At 37.2% G+C, this 22,406-nt stretch overlaps 1 protein-coding gene across 4 annotated transcripts in view; it reads right to left on the bottom strand.

The window, feature by feature from the left end:
- The window catches only part of FAM117B (family with sequence similarity 117 member B), a 35,405-nt gene that overhangs the window by 6,216 nt on the left and 6,783 nt on the right, over positions 1–22,406 (bottom strand). The window contains exons 2-8 of one of the 4 annotated variants that reach the window (XM_064515211.1): positions 19,294–19,445; positions 13,970–14,062; positions 13,331–13,444; positions 5,892–6,035; positions 4,997–5,222; positions 3,973–4,093; positions 14–609 (exon numbers count right to left, since the gene is read on the bottom strand). In XM_064515211.1, coding sequence (XP_064371281.1) covers positions 603–609; positions 3,973–4,093; positions 4,997–5,222; positions 5,892–6,035; positions 13,331–13,444; positions 13,970–14,062; positions 19,294–19,445 — 857 coding nt within the window. In that variant the 3' untranslated portion in view covers positions 14–602. The other 3 variants (XM_064515210.1, XM_026110537.2, XM_064515209.1) reach the window with 3 other exon arrangements.

The following is a 22,406-nucleotide window of genomic DNA, read 5'->3' as shown; positions in this document are numbered from 1 at the left end:
AATACACAGAACAGTTTTAAACCAACATTGAACAATCAAATTCTGCCAGTGACAGCTATGCACTGCTGAACACGTCACCACAGACATGGTGCTTAGGTTTAAACTTGAAATACTTCAGCGACTCAGTGCTGCCTTTGTGACACTCCTGCCTCATGGCAAACTCGAGATGGCTTAAACTGCTTGTTTACATTTACTGCAAAGTAAACAGCATGTTCCTAGGGCAGGCTTAGCCTCCAAAACCAAGGAAAATGTTGCCTTGGTGTTGCAGATCACAAATCCAGTCCATGATTTAGCATGTCCAATATAGGGGAGAGTATGCTGGACCATATTCTCCAGAAACTTCCACAACTCAACAAATTCCATTCCCTACACACTGGCTTTATTCAGCAAATCTTGCGAAAGAAAGCTGGCATAGCAATGTTCCTAATATTGCAGATCTCAGAGTTGTTCATGATCATATGGAACTCGATTTTTAAGATCTCTGACTCCTTTGCACATTCATCTGCTTGTAGCTTTAATCTCTGTAGAAGATGAGCCCACTTAAAAAGTCCATGCAGGGAGTAAAACGCAGTATGTCCACAGAGGCACTCATGATCAAGTACTTATAACCTGGAAATGAAGTGTAGATCAAATGCTTAGATCCTGACTTGTAGATTAGCCATTTTAGCATATAATTCCACCAGCTCAAAGCTACAATAAGACAGGTTTTATAAAAGACATAGAACTGGAAGGGAAGGTTAGCAGAGGAATGGCTTTTGTGACCATTCATAACCTTGTAATGTAAGTCTACTAAATTAGTTCAAACTCTGCTTTAATACCAAACTCTATAGAAATCTGTTCCAAAGCCACTCTTCCCTGCTTGAAAATAACCCTTAGAAACTTATACTCATTTCTTCTTGTGCCAACATTGTCGCTTTAGCATATATCTCCCCAAACATTTTATCTTCCATATGTTTATAAGACAGCCATATCCATGTCGGTATTCACACTGCCAGGCCAAGCAAGCAATCTTTCAGCCTACTCTTGTAGAAGATACTCTACTCTAAAAAGTAATTCTGCACAAGAAATATGGTGCATTTCCATGTTAGTTTTCTCTCCAAGTGCCCAAAAAAAATCAGTCTCATTTGTAAACTATTTTTCCAGATGAAAATCCTGTAAACTTCAAATAGATATCATGTTAAGTGAAGTTAGAGCTTTTTTTCCATTTTGACCGCAAATCCGACTTTCACTAACCAGCAGTAGTTCATTTTAGTTCAGATCAACCTATCCCCTGAAAAGTATGGATTAGACAAAGTGGAATACATCCCACAAACTAAAATTAAGACTAACAATTCTGTACATGTGAAACCAATATAGAATGCAATTCTTGTTTCCTTTAGACTGTGCTGATTCCTTATGTATAAGCAGCAGCAGCAGTTTATACTTGGCTTGCAAGAGACAAGATTCTCACACAGGGAGAACAGGCAAGAACAAGGCCGCATCTTTCACAAGGAACCTCATTTTCAGATGCTTACCCAGAACAGTATTACTTCATAATCAAGTCTGTAACATCTGAGGGGTCACAAATCTAATTAGAAGACAAATTACATAAAAGCTAGAGGGACGAACATGCAAAGAAACCACCTTTTCTACAGTTCCACTCATTGCCATCTTCAGTGTTTCCAGCCCTGGTATCTCTCCTTTGTCGTTCTGTCATTTTCCCCTTCTAGAAGGGAAATACATGCTAAGAAGGAAACTAACTTGTAGGATAGAGTAATTTACTACAGGGGCAAAGAGGAGAAATAGAAAACAGCAGCAAAAACACCTTGTGCTGAGGCTTATTAGAATATGACCAAGGTAAGGTGTAAAATACTGATTAGGAAGGGTATCAAATGTTACTTCTTCAAACACATCAACAGTCTTGTCTATTCACATACATGCAGAAGCGCAGGAAAAATTAAGTTTTGGCAGAGGTGTATGTGAGAAAATAATGCCTCTTTTGTCTCTGCTAGTGAGCTGTGCTCACACAACTGTGCAAAGATCACAGCTTTTAAAAAAGGCAAAAATAGGTAAAGCAACAGTGCAGCCTCCCCAGAAATCGTGCTGAGGTGGCATAAAGTAGATGAAACCACAAAGGCCAGCACTCCTCAGAAGGGTTTCCAGAATATCTCAGAATGGTTATAAAGTCCTTAGACCGCATGATTCCCACTGGCTTGGCAGCCCAAACCTAGTTTTCAGCACTTCAGTCCATCTTTCTTCATCCAGTGCTGTACAGCTTAAAAAAAAGCTAGGGTGAATTTCAGATTCTATCATCAAACAATGACTATATCTTCTATGGCCAGGTATGATGCAGTTCTACATTAATTATGTCTCAAATGCATTTATTATTATGAGTGAATATATTAAGGTTTTTCATTAAGTAGATGGATTTACAGATGATCTTTAAAAGAGAAGCCGATCATCCGAGATACGGAGATGAATTTTCTACTCCATCTTTTTAGAGCTTCACAGTCTCATGCAAACAATTAAAACTTAGAATATTTTCACATTTAAGTCACCCTTTTTGACTAACTACATGTATTTAGAGACAGCTGGAAGTTCTATAAACCTTTTTTAAACAATGTATAGAACAGATCTTTCAAGGTATATGACTTTTTGCATACTTCTTTCAGACCATTTTTGTGATAGAAAACATTCTTAGTTTTAAAGCATACTCTAACAGTTTTGTTTTTTTTTTTTATGGTCAAGGACTTGAAGTATGGCTTTAACTGAAAAACAACTGTCAACAAAGTCAAGGACATTCTGCTAAGTAATGGGTGTTATCTGTCTTAAGGTAACCAGTGGTTTTGGAGATAGTTGCATATATTCCAGCACCTTTTGGTATATTCCAGCACACTCATCTCTTTCCGTACTTCTTTGCACTGGAGAATTGGATTTTTTGAGCAGCTGTGGCTCTGATGCATCTTCACAAAGAGCATAAAAAGAGTGCACAGATGACTCACCTCTCAGGCCTATCAGAAAACTAAAATCTAAGCAAAACTGTGAAATAAGACAAGGAGGTGGATCAGCTATACTTACGGAATTGTCAGTTGCTAAACTATATATCTTTTCAATAGTGGCATTCACATATTCTACATACATACCACAAAACAAGTACCAGATGTGAGAAAGATTTTTGCATGAAATTCCAGTGGGCAGACAGGAACCTCATACAGTTCAAAGGGAAGTGGAAAGTCATGCACATAGGGTGGAATAACCCCATGCACCAGCACATGTTGGGGGCTGAGTGTCTGCAGAGCAGCTTGGCAGAGAAAGACCTGGAGTCTTGGTGGACAATAAGTTCTAGAAAAAGCAGAAAGGACACAAAGAAAGAACCAGAAGACCTCGCTGAGCTTTGGATGGTAAGGTGTAAAAACAGCCATCTAGTTCTGCAAGGGCCAGCTTGAGTTCAGCAAGGTGCCACTGACCCACAGCTAACAAGCTCTGACATACCCAAGCTGACATATCTGCATTAAAGCTGCTTAGTACATCTCTTTGTATTTGCTTATTTGTTTTTTTCCTCCCATTATCTGCCAGGTAAGGGATAGCTAACCATGGACCTCTCAAGTTATGATGGTTTGGCCATAAGAAACTGGTTGGAAAGAAATCGGTCCGTGAGTTTGAAAAGAGCCTGTATGCTTCTAAGTAATTTTTTCAAACTAATTTTTTAAACGAAGTAGGGAGAAGATTATATGAGCGCACCCAGCTGGAGGCTAAGCCACCAGCTTGTAAAACAATCTTTAAAAACCACAGTATGTCAAGATTTTGATTTTCATACAAAATTCCAGCAATACAATAAATATACACCAGTATACAGTCATGCAAAGCAGAGACTGCGCTGTTAGTATTGTCTTAGTATTTAGACTAACAATTTTCACCTGACACAAAATCAACAAGCCAATGGGCAACTCTGAGTATTAAATGTTATTTCTTATGTAGTAAAGATCAACTTACAAGCTTTCCTCAAAGACTTTCACCTTTTCACAGCCTTCTGGAGGTTCACGCTTGAACATGTAGCTGTTATTGGGTTTTGGTGAGGTAGCATATTTTGGCAGGGGAGAATTATTCCCATTTTCTGCAGGAACAGAGTTTCTCATTATGTAAATATATCACTCTATAAAAACCCAAGACCTATCTAAAAAATGCCCCAAAAATTCAAACTCACTTCACCATCAGCATTATAAAATTGAAGAAACCTTTTCATTCACCTCCCAACATTCCCTTGTAAATAAGCTTTCTTATCTCAATCCCTTCCCTCCTTTCCATTTTTCCTTATATCATTTTCAGATCCCTCTGCAAGCTCTATTCATTCCCTGACACACTCAGTTTATAACTGCACACCTGAGGTCTAGGGTCCTGTACTCCCACCATCTAGCCAAAAGAAATGGGCAGGAGCCATATTCCTTAAAAAACAGAATAGGTTTCTGTTGAATTATATAGTTGTCTTATTATAGCTCAGCATGTTTCTGATTAAAAAACAAACAAACAACAACAAAACAAAAAACAAACCCCACTACATTTGGCAGGGGAAGTGAGAGAGAGAGAGAACTGCTGGAAGGTGGAAAGTTATCCATTTTGGCCTAGGTCATTAAAAATGCCTGACAGAGCCAACAGGACAAGTATACTTTGCTGTTCCACCTGCCACTGTACACTCTTGCTTCCTCAATTTCCTGCTAAGGTACTTAAATAATATATTATTTAAAAACAAAATAATGCCATTTGGGAAGCACATTCCTCTCTCATAGCCATCCAACTTCAACTACAGAACACTAGATATGTGTGCGCGCACACACACACAAACAAAATACTTGGAGGAATCTGGAAAAAAAGATCACCTACAAAGAACAAAAAAAAAATCTACCATTTCTCCATGGACATGAGGAACAAACCCAGTCTTTTACTACATGCTCATTCACATAGCGGTAAGTTAAAGTTTTGCAGTGCTGCAAATGGCCATGAACTTAAAGTTACACAGTACCTTTATCTCTGGAGTCAGCAAGAAGATCATCTGTAGAACATGGACTTTCCTCGCTGCCCTCGTTAGAGATGGTGAGAAATGAGGTTGGAGATACTGACTGGGAACGGCTGCTGTTATTACTACCTCTGTCTGCTCCACCAGGTGTTTGAGTATCAATGCTGCGAGTACTACTACTACGCTGAACCACTGGAGGTGGAGCACGGTGCCCATCCGGAATATCTTGGGGCTGTTAAAAATAAAAGGCATCAAGTTGTATCAGATGGCTGCTCTCATCTCGTTAGCAATTTCTTTAAACGCAGTAGTGCTGAGAGTTTTTTCTCCCTGTTTCATAAACCTGTTTGAAGTAGAAAATTTTGCTCATTAAACAAGATTCCACCAGAAGATAAAAATCAGTCAGGTTTTGAAACTAAGAACAAAAACCAATAGTTTTTAAGATTTCTGTTTCTTTCTTCTATTACTAAATTTACCTCTAAAAATCTCTGAAGATAAAATGCAAATGAAAAGAAGGAGAGTAATGCTTCATCCAAGGATGGATAGGAACCCGTCTTCAGCATGGGCAAAGAGGGGAAAAAAAAAAGTTACTATGGAAACTCTCAAAACAGATCTTTTGACTTTTCCTCTGTTGTTTTATTGAACTTTCTTATTTCATTGAGAATCTAACTACATCAGAGTAATCACAAAGAAAAAGGTTAAGCTTCAAGCTTTAACCCTTTTTGCTTTCCAAGAGACCTTCCAACAACTTCCATTAGGGAAACAAAACTAATTCCAGAAAAATTTACTTCAAAAATTGTGCAAAATAAAGCTTATGACTTAAAGCCTTAAAGAAAAAAAAAAAAAAAAAAAAAAAAAAAAAAAAAAGTAATTTTCAAAGGTGATCATGTTGGCAGATACATACAACAAGCTGCTCTTCCTTGTCTCCTGTCTCCTTAATTATTATCTCAATCTCTTGATTCAATCCTTCTATGCTGTTTCGGAATCGCGATCCTGTTGATTTGGTAATAGGTATCACAGGAACAAGAGCACTCTTTGGAATGGGAGCCTGAAGAACCAGAGACAGTGAGAAAGCAATGCAAATTTATTTACAAAATATAGTTAATATTTCTACTTAAAAGTTAACCTTTAACCAGAGCACATCTATTCCTAAGTGTCAAGGATTTACATGAAGCTGTAACAAATGTGTTAAAATAGATACCTTTAAAAGAGGACACAGACATTCAAAAACTTTTTCAAATTAATTTGTAGCAGGAAAAGCTTTCAAAAATCTATACTCTAAACTTTCCTTGATATGGTCTGCCTCCCACCCTACCTTGCTTTACAAGTGAAAATTTAACAATAAATACTTAAATTTAAGTAAGACAAATCTTTTAGCCACAGAGACTTTAGAAATATATACCCATTCTCTTTGAAATGAGCTGTACCACAATTTCACTTCCCTCTCTATTGGATTTACTGTTTGTAACTTCATTATAATTCTGTTTTAATGACAGTCTGCTGTCACCTACAGTGCTATGACAAGAGCAGAAGGAAAAATTATTCTATAAATGTAAGACTGCACTATACTAGAAATAAAGACCTGAAATAGCCACTTAAAGTAGCCTCCTCTTAGTTCAGATCAGTTCTCAGAAAGACAGTAGATTTCTAGTACATGTCTAAATTTCTCAAAACATTGATAAAATAGAAAAAAAAATTCTAGCATATTGTGCTGTGTCCTACTAATGAAAAATTACCGCAAGAATATATATATTTTTAATGTCAACTCTTTTCCTGGGCATATCTACCTCAGTTAGCAAGGAAGGGTGTTGAACATCATGATTTTGAAGTTGTATGTACAACATGCATTATTGTTCTACTAGCATAAATGCTGAATAAGCAGTTGCAAACATATGTGTTATAAAGCAACAAAAACTGAATTCTGTGCAATTCAGTACTTAAGAAAGTACACTCAGCTATTACAGCACAAAATTTGAAAGTGCTTTGCAATGTTAAAAGAGACTGCACTGATCCTGAAAACACTATTTTTATACAAATGCAAGGCCAAACCACTAGTTTTATGCAAATCAGAGTTTTGGAAATCACAGTTGCCCCACCTCAATCTGTCACTAAATATCTGTGAAACCCTTCAGCAGGGTCCTGTTTCTCTCTGGTTCCACAGAAAACGGCTATTCACTATTGCTGATAATAACTTCACTTTGCTTTTAAGGCAACCATTGCAGGAGCTACATACGTTTTTTTCCTCCCATTCTCCACCATGTACTACATATAAACAGCTACCTATGCCATTGTCAAGCTCTTTCACACATAGCAATTTGTACCATGGGTTTGTACCATGGGTTACCAGCTTCCTGACTAGATTCATAAAGGATTTCAGATTCTTCAGAAGAACCCTGGAATTACAAAAGCTTGACAGCATAAGACCCTTAGAAGTTTTGTGGCATAACCTCATCACAGAACAGGCTAGATACACCAGTTTCTCACCAAATCTCAACAAACGATTGGTCTGACCACTCAAAAAGAGAGTATACTCTGAATGTAGCCAAACATACCAAGACAGTAACTATATTAAGCCAGAGTAAAAGACTAACAAAACAATTTAGGAAGACTTCCACAGAAAGAACAGAATCCCAAACCCATATGTTAATACACAATTGATTCAGAATGAAGATTAATGCTTTATAATTAAAGGTTTTAAAGTATGCATGCAATAAATCCATTCCCTAGAGACATCAAAAAACATGTTACTGAAGTTTTAAAAGACCCTTTCTGGTACACCAAAATACATACTTTTTGACATTTCCTATCTTCTCCATTTGCATCTCTCCTCCTTTCAAAATCATGCTACCCAAAACATTAGAAGACTCTCTGCTCTAAATTTCAACACAGAGTCTCGGTGACTAAGGTGATCTTGGTGATGCAGGGCAGTATCAAAGATGATGGAATGCTTCCTGCAAACACTTACTTCAACTCAAAGAAGAGCATTACTTTTATAAAAGTCACAATAAATTCCTTGGTTAGTTCAGCATCATGCCTAGTGTGGTGTAATTGAGAACATCTCCTCTACTGGTTGAGGGAAAGTAGCATTCTCACTTGATCTTCACATCACCTTGTATTTTCCTATGAATAGAATTCTATGCACAGACACATATCATCACATAGACTTATTCTCACACTTAACTACAGATCTCTACGATGGGAATATACTTAAGTATACTATTTTTGTTTTACTGAAACATTAGCAGAGCCATAAAAAAATAAAGACTTTCCCAGTGACTGCAAAGGCTTCTGCTCAGGAAATGTTTGTGACTCATTTATGTCAACAAAAACTCAACATTCTCAGAATGGCCAAACTTGGAAAAGACTTTCAAAAGTCTTGCCCAAAGATGAAAAACAGAAAACAGAAAGCACTGGAGAAGAGCACGAAAAGCTTCTGAGAAAGCAACCCTGCCAATTCTGCATAGAAGGCAGCCTTGGATCAGCAATCAGGTAAACCCATGACAGTACAAGCTGGGGCCAACTGGCTGGAAAGCAGCTTTGCAGACAAGGACCTGGGGGTCCCGGTGGACAATAAGTTGACCGTGGGCCAGCAATGCGCCCTCACGGCAAAGAAGGCCAGTGGCATCCCAGGCTGCATTAGGCAGACCGTTGCCAGCAGGGCAAGGCAGGTAGGTGATCCTACCTCTTGGCTCAGTGCTGGTGAGTCTACATCTAGAGTGCCGTCTCCAGTGCTGGGCTCCTCGTTTCAAGAGAGACATGGACATATTGCAGCGAGTCCAGCAAAGGGCCACAAAAAGGAGGAAGGGACTGAAGTATCTCTCAGATGAGAGGGGGCTGAGAGAGCTGGGACTGCTTAGCCTGGAGAGGAGAAGGTTTGGAGGGGGATCTTATCGATGTGCTTAAATATCTGCTGGGAGGGTGTAAAGAGGAGGCGGTCAGACTCTTTTCAGTGGTGCCCCGTGACAGGTAGGTAGGTACCTCTCTCAGGTAAAGATCAATAAGGTCCAATACAGCATCCTTCACTTCCAAAAGGAAATAATACTTGGGTCGTGACTGAAGATGAGTTGATAACCCTGAGTAGTTGGGGGTAGGAGCAGAAGCAGGCACTGTTATAGGGGTGGAACAAACAGCCTCAAAACAAGAACCTTCATATTAGAGATACTGCTTTCACAGAGTCTGCATGGAGCTGGCCCCTGACATATAGCAATAGGCTCTAAAGGATGCCCTTGACTACTCATCAGCAGACGTGGGAATGCACAAAACCATTAAGGTGTCAAACACAGGTTAATAATTATAGTGCTCACATAATACATTTTCAGAGAGTTTTGGTGCAGGCCAGTTAGAAGAGCTCTGAAACTTATGAGTATGGCATAAAGACATGAGGTATGAAATACGGGAGGTGACAAATCTAAATTGTTCACAAGCATCTTGAAGAGAAAGGCCATAAGCTCCTCCAATTCTTCAACAATAGAGCTTTAAATAGAACCCAAAGCCTTTTGATGTTTTCATACATTGACATCAAACCACCTTGAGGCTGAATAACACTAGTGGTTGGTTCATTAGGAACAACCTATGAGTAAGATACTATTGAAAATGCTTCCCAAGAAACTGAAAGGAGGGGCTTGATGGTTTAAAACATCTAGTAATAGCAAAACCTCAGCCAAGTGCACTGAAGAAAAAACATTATTTTTAAAAACCTAATCTATTTATTTGTCCTCCGCTCCGGCCTCATTTCTGGTTTCTCCACTATATTAACACTGAGACTAAAGGAAGAACCCACTGACTTGACTTCTGTTTACAGACTTACTACCATAGAATTATTCCAAAGTCCAACATTCTTGGAAGCATCCTGAGATCACCTGAGAGGAGGCACCATTCTGCAAACCTCTCTTCCTGTAAAAAGACGCAGAATGGAACACTGGTGGCGTTAAGAAAAAAAAATCAATTGCTTTTGGACAAAAAATATACAGACAGTAGTAAGTACTCAGTTAAGTTCATCACCAACTATTTCCCGATTCTGAGTGGAGGGATAGGAATAGCTAACAAGCTTATTTCATAAAGATTTCTGTGGGTTTATTTCTTTAAAAATCATAGGAATACAACAAAACCACTCAGTTGGAGGCTTAGGTGTTAAGAACCACTGTAAAAACTTTGGTAAAATTTGAGAAATTGTGGAAAAGCTTAAATGTTTATTAGTAGGGCAGAAGAAAGGAAATAAATTCACTGAGAGTTACTTCTTTTAGTCTCAACTAGAAAAGTCAATCATTTCCACAAGGTCACACAGTTTACCTGGGCTCTGTGAAGAGACTATCAAGGCAACTTCCTAACACAAAGGTCCAATTCCTCAAGCTCAGAAATCTTCATATGATCCATTAGAGTCAGCAACTGCATGTTTTCTTCACATACGGAACGTAAAAAGTCAATTCTAAACATTCTAATCACTAACTGTGAGTGTTTCCACATAGTCCTTCCCACAAACCCTGAAAAAACTGAGCAGCTGCCAGAAATGCCAGTTTAGCAGTTCCCTATAAAGGAACTAGAAAGCATGGAAAGAGCACTTGAAGCTTGCAGTTACAGCTTTTCACTCTGACTTAGAAAGCAGCCTCTAAATGCCATTATCTAACCCTTTGCTTACTCCTTTTTGAAGCCTACTGCAACCCCCCTTCCAAGTGGTCTGAGACAGCTGGCACAAAATTTATTAAAAACAACAATGGCTTGTTTTATAACACAATGCTGGAAAAGCTGCTGCCTCAGCTGATAATTTATGATCTGTTTCACAGGTCCAAACACTAATTACCCATTGTGCACTTTTTTTTTTTTTTTTTTTTTTACATAGTTCAAAATTTGGTGGAAAGCAAAAGATCTCCATACAAAAGATAAAATTTCATAAGCAGAATAATAATGTCATTATGATGCTTAAGGTATTTATATACAGAATTTTTATTTGGTATTTTTCAGAGTAGTAGCATCATAGTCAGTAATACATTTTCAATAATAATCAAAAAACCAAAAACGTTATCTACATAAAAGTGACAATAGCTTAACAATCAGAAATTTACACAGTTGTAATTACCAGGCCAGACCCATTAGGTTACACACAATTCTCCGGTGTAATGAAGTGCTTAAATCAAACATTCCTAAGTTTTAAATATTTTTTTTATTGAAATACATCAATTCCCTGCAAGTACAGAAGGAATCTTCAAACAAGTTCTACAAATTCAGATAAAATACCTGCATCAAGTATTTTGACCAGCATGTTCTTCCCAACTCAATTGCTCTTTCCAGGAAAATTAAGTCTCTCATCAATCTTCAAAAACTTTCTCAAAATGAGCCAGGACAGGAATTAGGTCATTTCTTTATTTTTTTTCTTTCAGCATTTTGGACTATTCTGACTTGAGTTACAGTAGTCACTAAGCTTTGCAGCATGTTCTACTATGTCTGTACTCCAGCAAACCAGATGAAAATGTACCACTATAGTAGTGGGAAGAAGACAAATTGAAACTCTTAGCACTTCTTTAATTACAATTCTTGATGTGGATGTCACAAAGCACACAAGTCAGACTCCAGCAATCGTCATGAAAATTGTCTTGCTTTTTCAAAAAAACAAAACACCCAAGCTTTTTGAAAAACTAACTCTTAAGTTGTGATGTAAAGATATGATCCTAACAAACTCTAAATATAATACTTCTGCACAGAAGCACAGAACTCGAGCTAATAAAAACATTTAACTCAAGTGTACTCACCTCCTTCAAATTCAAAAATCCCAAAATTCAAAACTCCTAATTACATGAACTATTCCAAGGGTGTTAAGATTGGAGACAAAAAGGTCATGCTGTTGCTTTTTATACAAACTAGAATTTAAGAACAACAGTGCAGGAGAAATTCAAAACATGATTCTACTCTCTCATTTCCATTCTTGAGGCCTATTGGATTCACTCAGACACCCGATTTCCAGCCACAAAAGAACCTGGCTGCTCAGGACTGTATGGTCCTCCTTTCTATTTTTTACTTCCTTCTTTATCAGAATGGGTCAGTATGTACACCTGTAGGGTACATGAACACATGCCAAGGGAGCAACAGTTCCCCTCCCCAGCCTAAATTATTTCAGGAAGGATGGAAGGATAAACAGAAGGAAAGGAAAGGAAAGGAAGCAGCCTTAATTAACTGGTATCAAAATGCAATATTTATTGGAACAATGCTAATTGCATTTTAGAAGTAATTGGAAATAGTTAGATTTGTGGAGAAGCTGCACTGTTGAAGTCCTTCCTCTATTTACAGCATTGACGGTTCCACGGTTTCTTTCAGCTGGGTTGACTTGCAAGGCAATTGTGAGGTATTTGCTCTTTTTGTAACAGTTAAACAAAAATCTGTTTTCTCCCAAATACGTTTGTGAGATATCAGTGGAGAAAAAAATTCTGAAAAAATTGACCAAGCTTTCCTATTGATTTTCTTAAAGTTACTCAAGCAAAAGAGATCTGAAAAAGGATTTTTGTCTGAAAGCCTCTAGTTTTTTCCACCTACTATCAAACTGAGCTAAAAATATCACCTCTCTGTGAACCAGGCCTCACTAACAGTCTTGAGATAAAACTACAACTGCACACCGAACACGTGGTGGCATAACCATCACATAATTTTCATAGTGACTACTACAAAGTCTCAAGGTATGATCATAAATTACAGAGAAAAGGTTACAAAGGCTGAGGCTGAATGCAGTCATCAGGGGGACAAACACTTTTCATAGAGCAACTGCATAAAAAAAGAAAAAGTTGAATAGCATTTTGTCAGTTAAGCTCTCTGAACCAGTTCACCATAGGATTAGACAAGTGCTACTACCAGGACATGTGGTCAATATAAATTACAATTTCATTTGAATCTACATCATTTTACTATCAATTTGCTCCATGACATACCCTCCCTGCAAATTTGTAACTGTTGCAGCAACACTTTATGAATAAGATAAATCGATGGTTTCAGATTAAACTTATCCATGTCATCCTTTCATACAGTCTGGAGAATACACTTTAAACTTATCCATGTCATCCTTTCATAGAGTCTGGAGAATACACTTTAAGAGTCTATCTTTAAAAAAAAGAATCCGTTTGAAATTCTTTGGAAGTCGGAGTTATGCAGCAAGATAACCTAGCCAAGTAACAAAAAGATCCTCCACCTAAGGCACTCCAGGAAGCCAAAGGAAATGGATCTATTTCACAGATTTCACCTATAGCTACAACATATTGAGAAGTATATGAGTTCCCTTAAAAAAAAAAAAAAACACATAATCTTGAATGGAGTTAAAAGCAATATTAGCTACCCACTACGTCCGAAAAGATAGCACAGCCTTACCTGACTATGGTTAATGGCTGCGTGGTTACCATGAAATGGAGACTGTCTTTCTTTATCTCGATGATGCCTACTGCTATGCTTGCTTCTCTGCAACTGTTGACGCAATTTTGCGATCTAATAAAGGAAAAATGCACATTAGGTTTTACCAGATAAGTTCAGGTACACATACAGTTTCACCAGCTTATTCAGTTGCTTATCTAAGCCTTTACTACCAGAATTTTCGTAATTATCACCAGCACTAAATTAAACATAAGTTCCTGCAAAAGTAACAAAGTTAGATACCAGTTCAGTTCAAGTCCAGGAGATATTCCCTGAAGTTTAATGAAAGTACTTGAAATACATAAAATTTGAAAATAATTAGGCCACTGCTGGATTTCTTCTTCTGCTAAAGAATATCATCTACATTTGATACTTTCTTTCCCCGCACACTGAAATTAAAATTTTAAGTCCTGCATCATTATAAGAGATCAAAGCCAAATGAACAGCTCAAGTATATTTTAGCTTATTTTCTACCAAGCCCAAGCTTTACATAATACAACAAAATGGTACAATGTTCATGCCTTCCTGAAAACTCAAGGCAACAGTGCATGCCAGCAACAAACTTAACCCAAAAGTATATCATATAATAGCATTCCTGACCTCCTTGAGTTGATCTGTGCTGCCCCACGATGCTGACCGTTTGTGTGAGCTTCTCTTCTTTTCTAAATACTCTTCAGCCCAGGCACTTTCTGTCTACAGCAAGAGGATTACCAGATTAATTACAAAAAAGATAATTTCTACTCTCTGGAAGAAATATTTTGAGATAGATTAGAAGAGAAAACAGTGTTAAGATTTTCTGGATACAGAACTGTGAGTGAAAAGTAGTCACTGAATAGAAGCCTTTCTGGCAAGTAAAGTATGAAAATGTGTAGTGAAACTATATATTTATAAGCTTTCAGACCTCCTCTAGTATGAGAATATGCAAGTTTCCTTTCCACATTATTATGTGTAGGTAAAGCAGCATTAACGGACAGCTGTATCACAAGCTACTAGAGAGCACTGAAGAACCAGGAGGACAGTGCTGAAGTTGCAGGACTTCACAGATGCTGATCTTGTTACTTCTGATGCATCAGCAAAAATAGCTTGGTGTAAATTGTGGGAAATCCTGTACTGAAAAAGCTTCAAAATCATGTTCATGCTCAGAAGAACAAGATAAAGGAAGGCGAGGCACTAGAGCTATTCTGAGGCAGGGAATTAATTTATTAAAGCCTCAAAGGGCTTCAGGCTCATAGTTGGCTCAGGTGCCAAGCAGAAAGCAACCCAGACAATACTACACTAGTTTCACTAAACCAACAAAGTCATTAACATTTGACAGAGAAATGTGCAAACATATTATAATAAAAAAAAGATCTGGGATATCCAAAGCATCATTAAGACAAGTTGTGTTCATTAAAGGTAACAAAAAACACAAACAAGCTTATGATAATACTGCATGCTTTATGGACAAAATGTGTAATGCTACCCAACTATGTCTAGAACAGCCTTCAAAAGCAGGGACCTGTAAACCCTCTAGTTCAGGGATAATCTACTAAAACACCTATCAGGAATCTCCATGCAGCCACAAGAAACATACCTAACGAAGCAAGGGGAAGGATCTCTGGAAGCAGCAAACAAGCTGAAAGGGACAGTGACACCCTTAAAAGCCCCACTGCTACAGTGCAGTCCTTAGCGTGCAACAGCATCCAGTGGTAACCTGGCTACCTCAGCCTTAGGAGTCACTGATGTCTCACTTTCTCCTACAGACAGAAACTTCAATTGCCTCAGAGCTTCCAAATACAAAACGTACAACAGTTGTTTAGGACTATGTTTAGACAACATCTAGGACTAACAGCTTGCAAGCCACAAGCTGACTGTGCTTACCCATCTATTCACAGAACATAGAAACTTGCAAGGTCTTTAATTATGTGACATTAATCCCCATTTTCCAGGGAAAATGGAGATGTAACTCTTCGAACACACAGACTGCAACATGCACTGACTTCAGTTACAGATGAAAGTTTCACATAAATGAAACCTCCACTATCAACAGGTTTTCATATTCATGATTCCAAATCAGCAACTAACTAGGACAAATTTGAGTTACAAGTTAGTAGGGTTGAATGGGACTTTTGTAGCAAAGTTGGAATCCTTTTTTCCAGGGACATTTACCTTAATCATAGAATCATCCTCTCATGCCATAAAATCCCATATATATTTTCCAACTTCAGCAACTTTATTAAAATAGAGTAATTGACAAACCCCATTCCCTGACTCATGATGCTAGTCCCAGTCTTTGTCTAGTCCATTCTCTAATTTCAGTCTGGAAGCCCATCCCATCTTCTAGCTCCTGGAACAATCAATTTTTTTCCATTAATTCTAACTTCCCAACTGAGCACAACTATTACATTTGCCTACAAGAATCTCATTGACACTTTAATCAGTCTTTGCATATAATTTATATTCAAGACTTTGTTCCAGATCTTCTTTTATAAATTCATATCTGATTCATTTTAAAGGATTAAAGTTATTTTGATATTCATCCTCAAAGCAAATAGGTACAAGCCTTTTTAGAGTGGGAGTAAGAATAAGATGTTAAATTATAGGAAATCTTTACATGTTAGCAAGTCTCTTACTTCTTCCCTACATTTTATAATGTATACTCTCAAGACAAATAGACTGAACAACCAACCGACATAAAGAAGGATTTCTATTTCTCTAGGTTCTTAATGTACTACTACTTGCTTCTCAGTTGTTATCATTCACAATGCCTGTTCTGGAATTACAAGAAGTATGTTTATGGCTAAATTTATCACAGATAATAGAACATTTAACAAAAAACACTGAAGAAGGAAGTCTCTAATAAAAACTTTGTAGCTGAAATTCTTTAAGAGCTCAGAAAATTTCAAAACAGTTGTCTCATTTTAATTTGCATTTTGACATAGCTGTATTTCAAATAATCACAAGCAAAGCCAAACAAGTCTGATTCAAAGGAACAGACAGACCAGATTACAAATATCTGTTTAAGCAACACTTAATAACAATGCCTGCATGTATGAATTCTAGCCAGACCTAGAATGCTCAATGATATACTTATTCATCAGACAAAGAACACTCTGAATGTACATAATTCAGTCTGGTTTTAGAGATAAGTTGTACCTTCACTAAAATAAAATAGTTGAAGTAGGAGTCTGATATATAGGCAGTTTCTGCTTGAACTAGGATCTCTAACACAATTCTCAGCTATGACCTACAGGCATCTCTAATGGCCTGCAAGCCAAAGTGTGTCACTAACTGCTGCTGCTTCTCAACCTGCTTCCTGAATGACTACTCTCTCCACCCCATAAGCCCACAGAATCAAGATCCTGTGCTGACTCAACTCAAAAATCTTCTACACCTTAGTAGTTTAAGCCTGCAACAGGGACCTCCATCAGAACATGAGTCACAGTGTCCACAGAAAAACAGACTAACTACCAGTTTTTGCCAAATGTGGCATCCTTTTTTTGTTTTGAATATAAAAGTATTCATAGCTATTCCCTTCATACATAATTTGAAACATAACTGTTGTAATACAAGCATCTGAAGTAATTTTGAACTAACTCTTGCAAATGAGTATATAATTGTGTTTATCCATCTGCAACATGATAACATTCCCTTTCTTATCATATGCCTCAGCTTCTGATGTTACTCAGCATTATTTAACAGACACTATTGAAAAAAAAAGCACAGACTCAAAGTATGTGAAAATGAGGGAGATGACAGACTGTGAAATCTGAAATTAGGGATCGAGATCATGATACAAAAGTAAGTGAAACTTCATCCAAACACCGTATCTTCACAAACAATAAACTGAACAACTGGAGAGCCTACATTCTTGGGAAATTAGCTATTGTTAAATCACACATTGAAATTTGGCCCTAACTCAGGTGGTTGTTCTCAAGCCCGCTAGAAAGATTAAAAACAACAGTCTTGTCAGTGTCACATCAGCTCAAGGCTTAGACATACAGATGCATGGTATCCCAGAACTTTCTGCCTTGTCAGACACATTTTCAATTAGCAAGCGTATACATAGTCTATTTCCTTCAGGAGTATACTAACATTAACGTCCATTAAATACACTCATCCTGCAGAAATACCCAATGGAATTTCTTTTTTTTTTTTCTCGTGTGTGTGTGTGTGTGTGTGTGTGTGTGTGTGTGTGTGTGTGTGTAGCCTTCCCACTAATCTTTGTAAATACGTTTCCTTTATATTTAAAAGCCAAGCCACCATAGCAGCTGGGTGTGTCAGAATTAGAAGAAAGAGACAAAAGAAAAATGTAAGCCAAAAGGGATATTATCTAATCTAACTGGAAAATATACAGATTGTAAGAACCTGGCCATGACTAATTAAAACTTAACTAACCTGGAAAAGATCAACTGAATATAACAAATACTTTGGTAGCATTTTAGAAATATAGTTATTTTGAAAAAAGTATTATCCTAAGAAAACAAGTTTGAAAATACAGAGCTAAGGCATCCACAAGCTTTATCTTTTGCCCTTTAATAATGGTTGTTAATAGCTATGGATGAATGGAAATACCTTGTATATCATATGCCTTCCTTCATCCTCCCTCTCTCACTACAATTGGTTTTCCCTTTTCACACCATCTTCTAACAGTTTCTCCTATTCATTTTCCTGCACAGAAAACTTGCTCCTCAACTCTCCTTCCTTCACCAGTTTTTAACTTACCCACTTGGTCAAATTCATCTGCAAAATACCTTACTTTTCCACTGATCTGCTCTTGCCTCCTTTGAACTAAATTTGCAGATCTTGAGAACACCATATAGTACTAATCAACAGTACAGACATTACCTGCTTGACATCTTACACATCTGAGTAGACAGCACACTGAAGCCTGAGTGGCTGCATTTTCATTATTGTTACCACACCTAACTAAGGCAGGCTTAAACTCAAGTATGTCTCACATGCTGCCTGAGTATCTTCCAGACGCACTTCAGATACATTCTTAGGAATGGGTGAAGCCCTGTTGTTGAAACCACACTCTGGGATTTGGGACTTAAAACTTGAGATGTTTGGTTCTTTCTTTCACTCCACAAGTTAGAGAAATCCACTGCCAAACTGTATCCACAGAAGCAAGACTGAAACATTGTGACATTTGATGGAAAAAGCCACCTTGAAGCACTTCTGTATACAGTACGATACCATGTAAGACCGCTCCTTGTAAGGAGAATTTGATAAAACAAGTGTCATGTGGTAAACTTACAGCTCTGGTAATGCCATAGTTCCATTCAGCTGTTTTTTGGTTCTGTCTTTACAGACAGCATAGGACTGTACCATCAAGAGGTTGTGAAATTTTGTCAAGTTCTTGAAGTTAATCGGTAAATCATATACTTTTTAAATGCTTTGCAGTTTAACTAAATTTGAGCATCATTCATTTCTCAAAGAGGCAGCACTTCAGTGTATATACCCCAGGTGAATATTAAAAGGCCTGTTACAATCAGAGGATTAATGGCCTTTCATAGGAAAGGCTACAATAACTTTCATAAAGGCACTACAAAAACTTTCTTATGAAATTTTAAAACAGGAGTCACTTTAAGTTTGCTTGCATAAATTAAAGACTAAATGGTACTTAACCAGCACAATCCTTTTTCCTCCACATAGCACAAACAATGAGAACACAGATGTGTGATATACTTGTGCTTTTCTGAGAGAAAAAAGGAGAAAATAGCACTCTTAACAGATGCCACAGTTCATGGCCTTCTCTTAGGGAATGATGCAAATAACCTAAGTGTGAAATAACAAAGGCAGAACTTCTGTAATTTCAAAGTGAACAAAAACTTACAAGCTGGAATGCCAAAGTGAATGCTTCAAAGAAAAGCTTCTTGCATTTAAGTCCTGCCTTCATATTTAGAAATACAGAATATTCTAAAGACAAAAATCTGTCCTACCTGTGTGGCTTTGTCTCTCATACATGGAACAGCTTGCCCATGATTATCACGAGGCCACTGTCCAGCAAGGTATGGAGCAGCAAGTGTATCCAGTGAGGAAGTGCGGCGAATAATACTGGAAGGGCTTGAGGAAGGTGGTCTTGATTTGTCAGCTGGAATGATTAGAAAGAAAGCAAATCAGAGAGCTTAATTATTTTAATTATCTACAGTAAGTCATATCAAATCAGAACTGTCACGTTATTGAGTATAGGACAAGATACTTTCAATACAGGAATTAAGTTTGCTATTTCAGATTCTATTCAGTTTTAATACGCAGTACAATGTGTTTTTATGGTTTCCCTGAAAAACATCCTGTGTCAAAAAATGTGGCATTGGTACCAATAAACCACCATTTATTCCCTCAAAAGCACAACAGTCATCGAATTCTTAAACAGTTAAGGCCTGGAAGAAAATAAAGTAGCTAAGTTTCCTTATACATGTCAAAGACTAACAAAGAAAATCCACGCTAAAGTTTTTCAGTTTAATACTGAGTTTATTAGAGTTCATACCATTAATCCTTCCCCTTTGTCTACTTTAATTCAATGGTACTGTAAGCTGACAAGTTTTAGCAATGACCCAAAATATGACAAATAGAAGATTTGTGAAGAGGTATATCTAACCTTAATTCTAGAAGTCAACTTTGATTAGATAATGATTTACCTATTACAAGACATCAAGGCATTTCCTCCCTTTACATGCTACCTGGTAACTACATTCCTATTCACATGACACTTTACCTTCTGCAAAATATTATCGAACATTTTTACTGTTTATGTTGACACCACTTTTCAGAGCAATCTAGATATCAACAGGAGCCTTTACTGAAAAAAAGCTTAAATATAACAAATGTAGGAAGTGAAAAAGGAAGGAAGAATATGGTTTAAAAAAAAAGAAGAAGTTGCACTTACCCCAACTATCAACTCTATTTTAAAGTGGGGCTACAGTAAAGAATTAAGCTACAAGCTAGTAAGCATCAAACACTATAAAGAAAGGTTCCTCAACACGGGATTTGAGGAGGTTTGTGAAATTAAAGAACTGACAAACAGGAAAGAGCCAGGCTTTAGATACACAGATATGCTCACACACACAATTTGTTGTTAGCCATTCCAGATGTAAAATGCCAATCCAGAGATCACAATGATTTAAGCTTATTATCAATCCATCTAGTTCTCCCCACAGACTTATACCTGAAAAATATCATATATTAATCCAACCTGTGAAGAATACAAATGGATGAAACAAATGGCTAGAGCACAGCAAGCGATACAGAGATCAGATGGAAGCTTTAGAATAGCACTGGGAAGTACTCTTAGTCATATACACTTTCTGACTGTGCCATAGGACAAGTTCTGCACTAGAGGTCGTAATGACATGACAACTGACGTTCTACATAAATTCATTCATGTGCAAAAGAAGTTGTTCATGGTTACTGTCAGACAGCTAGTCAAAAAATAAAAACATTGCCTTTAGAAGTCCAGAATTCACTTTCCCAGCAGTTACTACTAAAAGTTACTAGGCAGTTGAAGAGTCCTGTATCAAAGAAATCGACTAACTACTACCATACGGCATACAGCATACTGAAGGGTATCTTTGCAGAAGACACCAAAAAGATTCCATTTGTCCATATCATGGAAGAGGATGATATGCTAAAGCAACACGTCATTCTTTAATAATTATACTTACTTCCAAAGTTATATCAAACACGCTATTTGTCTGAGAAATAGCTGCCATACTCTGCCTAAATATTTATTTTTCTTCCAAATTATTATTCTTCCTTTTCAAGAAGTTTCCCTCTTTTTACAAAGAGAAAACAGAAAGGATGTGAAAAAAATCATGAAGCATGTGTGGTCAGTCACATCATCTGCAAAGCAACTGCAACAGACATCTTCAAAACTGAAGCAGCATAAACTATTACTGCATCCCCTCCCCCATCAAAAAATAGGAGTATTTTACCAGGCAGAGAGAATGAAAACTGAAGAGCTTGTTTACTATAAGTTCAAGTGAAGCTGCTTATTTCAAGGCACAAAGCCTAAACATACCTTCTTTTAGCTTTTAATTTAAATATTCCTTCGAAATTAACTACATTATAGAATTTTGATTTCAACTCATTTTTTTATTTATACTGTGCAAGAACTGCTGACGTTTGAATACATTTTTTCCACTTTTTTTTAAAGCAGGCACTATACTATCATGACATATCTTAATACAAATTGCCAATGTCTCCTATTCAAATCCTCTTGGTGTTTCAGAACACTTCAGTGGAAACATTTACAATGTTTTCATTACATTTGCCTCTACAGTTCTTGGAGCAAGCGCTCAGCTGCTATTTTCCCTTTATGTGACCTACATAACAAGAGATCTGCCTCCATAGAGATAACAGTTACAACAGCTGTGGCTGATGAAAAACAATGGAGCTGTTTCATCAAACAGAAGCTTCTTAAATATTAGATTTGTTTTAATTGGCCTGATTATCTCTTTAAATCAGTATTTGAGACAAACACCAACCCTGCTATCCCCCCTACACTAAAATCTATCTGGAAACAAAATTTTTCTGTAATCTGCTCTCAAATAAAGCAAAATAATAAAACAAAGTATCAACTGAACATACAGGATACAAATAAAAAAAAGCCATAGTGCAGGAAAATAACAAGCTAGTTACGATGTCTCCACAGGTCATTGCAGCACAACTGACAGAAGTGACTATAGGTAAACTGCTATGGCACACGCCTGTTACAATTGTAAAATGAGGCATGCACCTGTGAAGATGATTTAAGCTAAGGCAGTCAAACAATGCGACTGAGCAGTGCAAAATTAAACGAATATAGATGCTTACCAATAACTATGTAAAAGTTAGTGAAAGAGAACTTTGATGTGCCTTTCTTTTTCTTTAAACGTTCATATTCTATAGCTACTACTATAATAACAATTGAAAAAAGAAAACCATATTGTGAGCACACACATCTTTGAATTGGACACCTGACAGGAGAAACTTGTTATATATAACAAGAGGGAAGGTCTCTATCTCATGAAAAGGTCCTAGGAGAAAAAACACTCTGAAGATTCATCTTTGCTTT

The sequence above is a fragment of the Dromaius novaehollandiae genome, chromosome 7 (genome assembly GCF_036370855.1).
Source record: "Dromaius novaehollandiae isolate bDroNov1 chromosome 7, bDroNov1.hap1, whole genome shotgun sequence".
Lineage (NCBI taxonomy): Eukaryota > Metazoa > Chordata > Aves > Casuariiformes > Dromaiidae > Dromaius > Dromaius novaehollandiae.
Note: the sequence above shows the minus strand (reverse complement) of the source record. Positions and strands in the feature narration are given on the sequence as shown.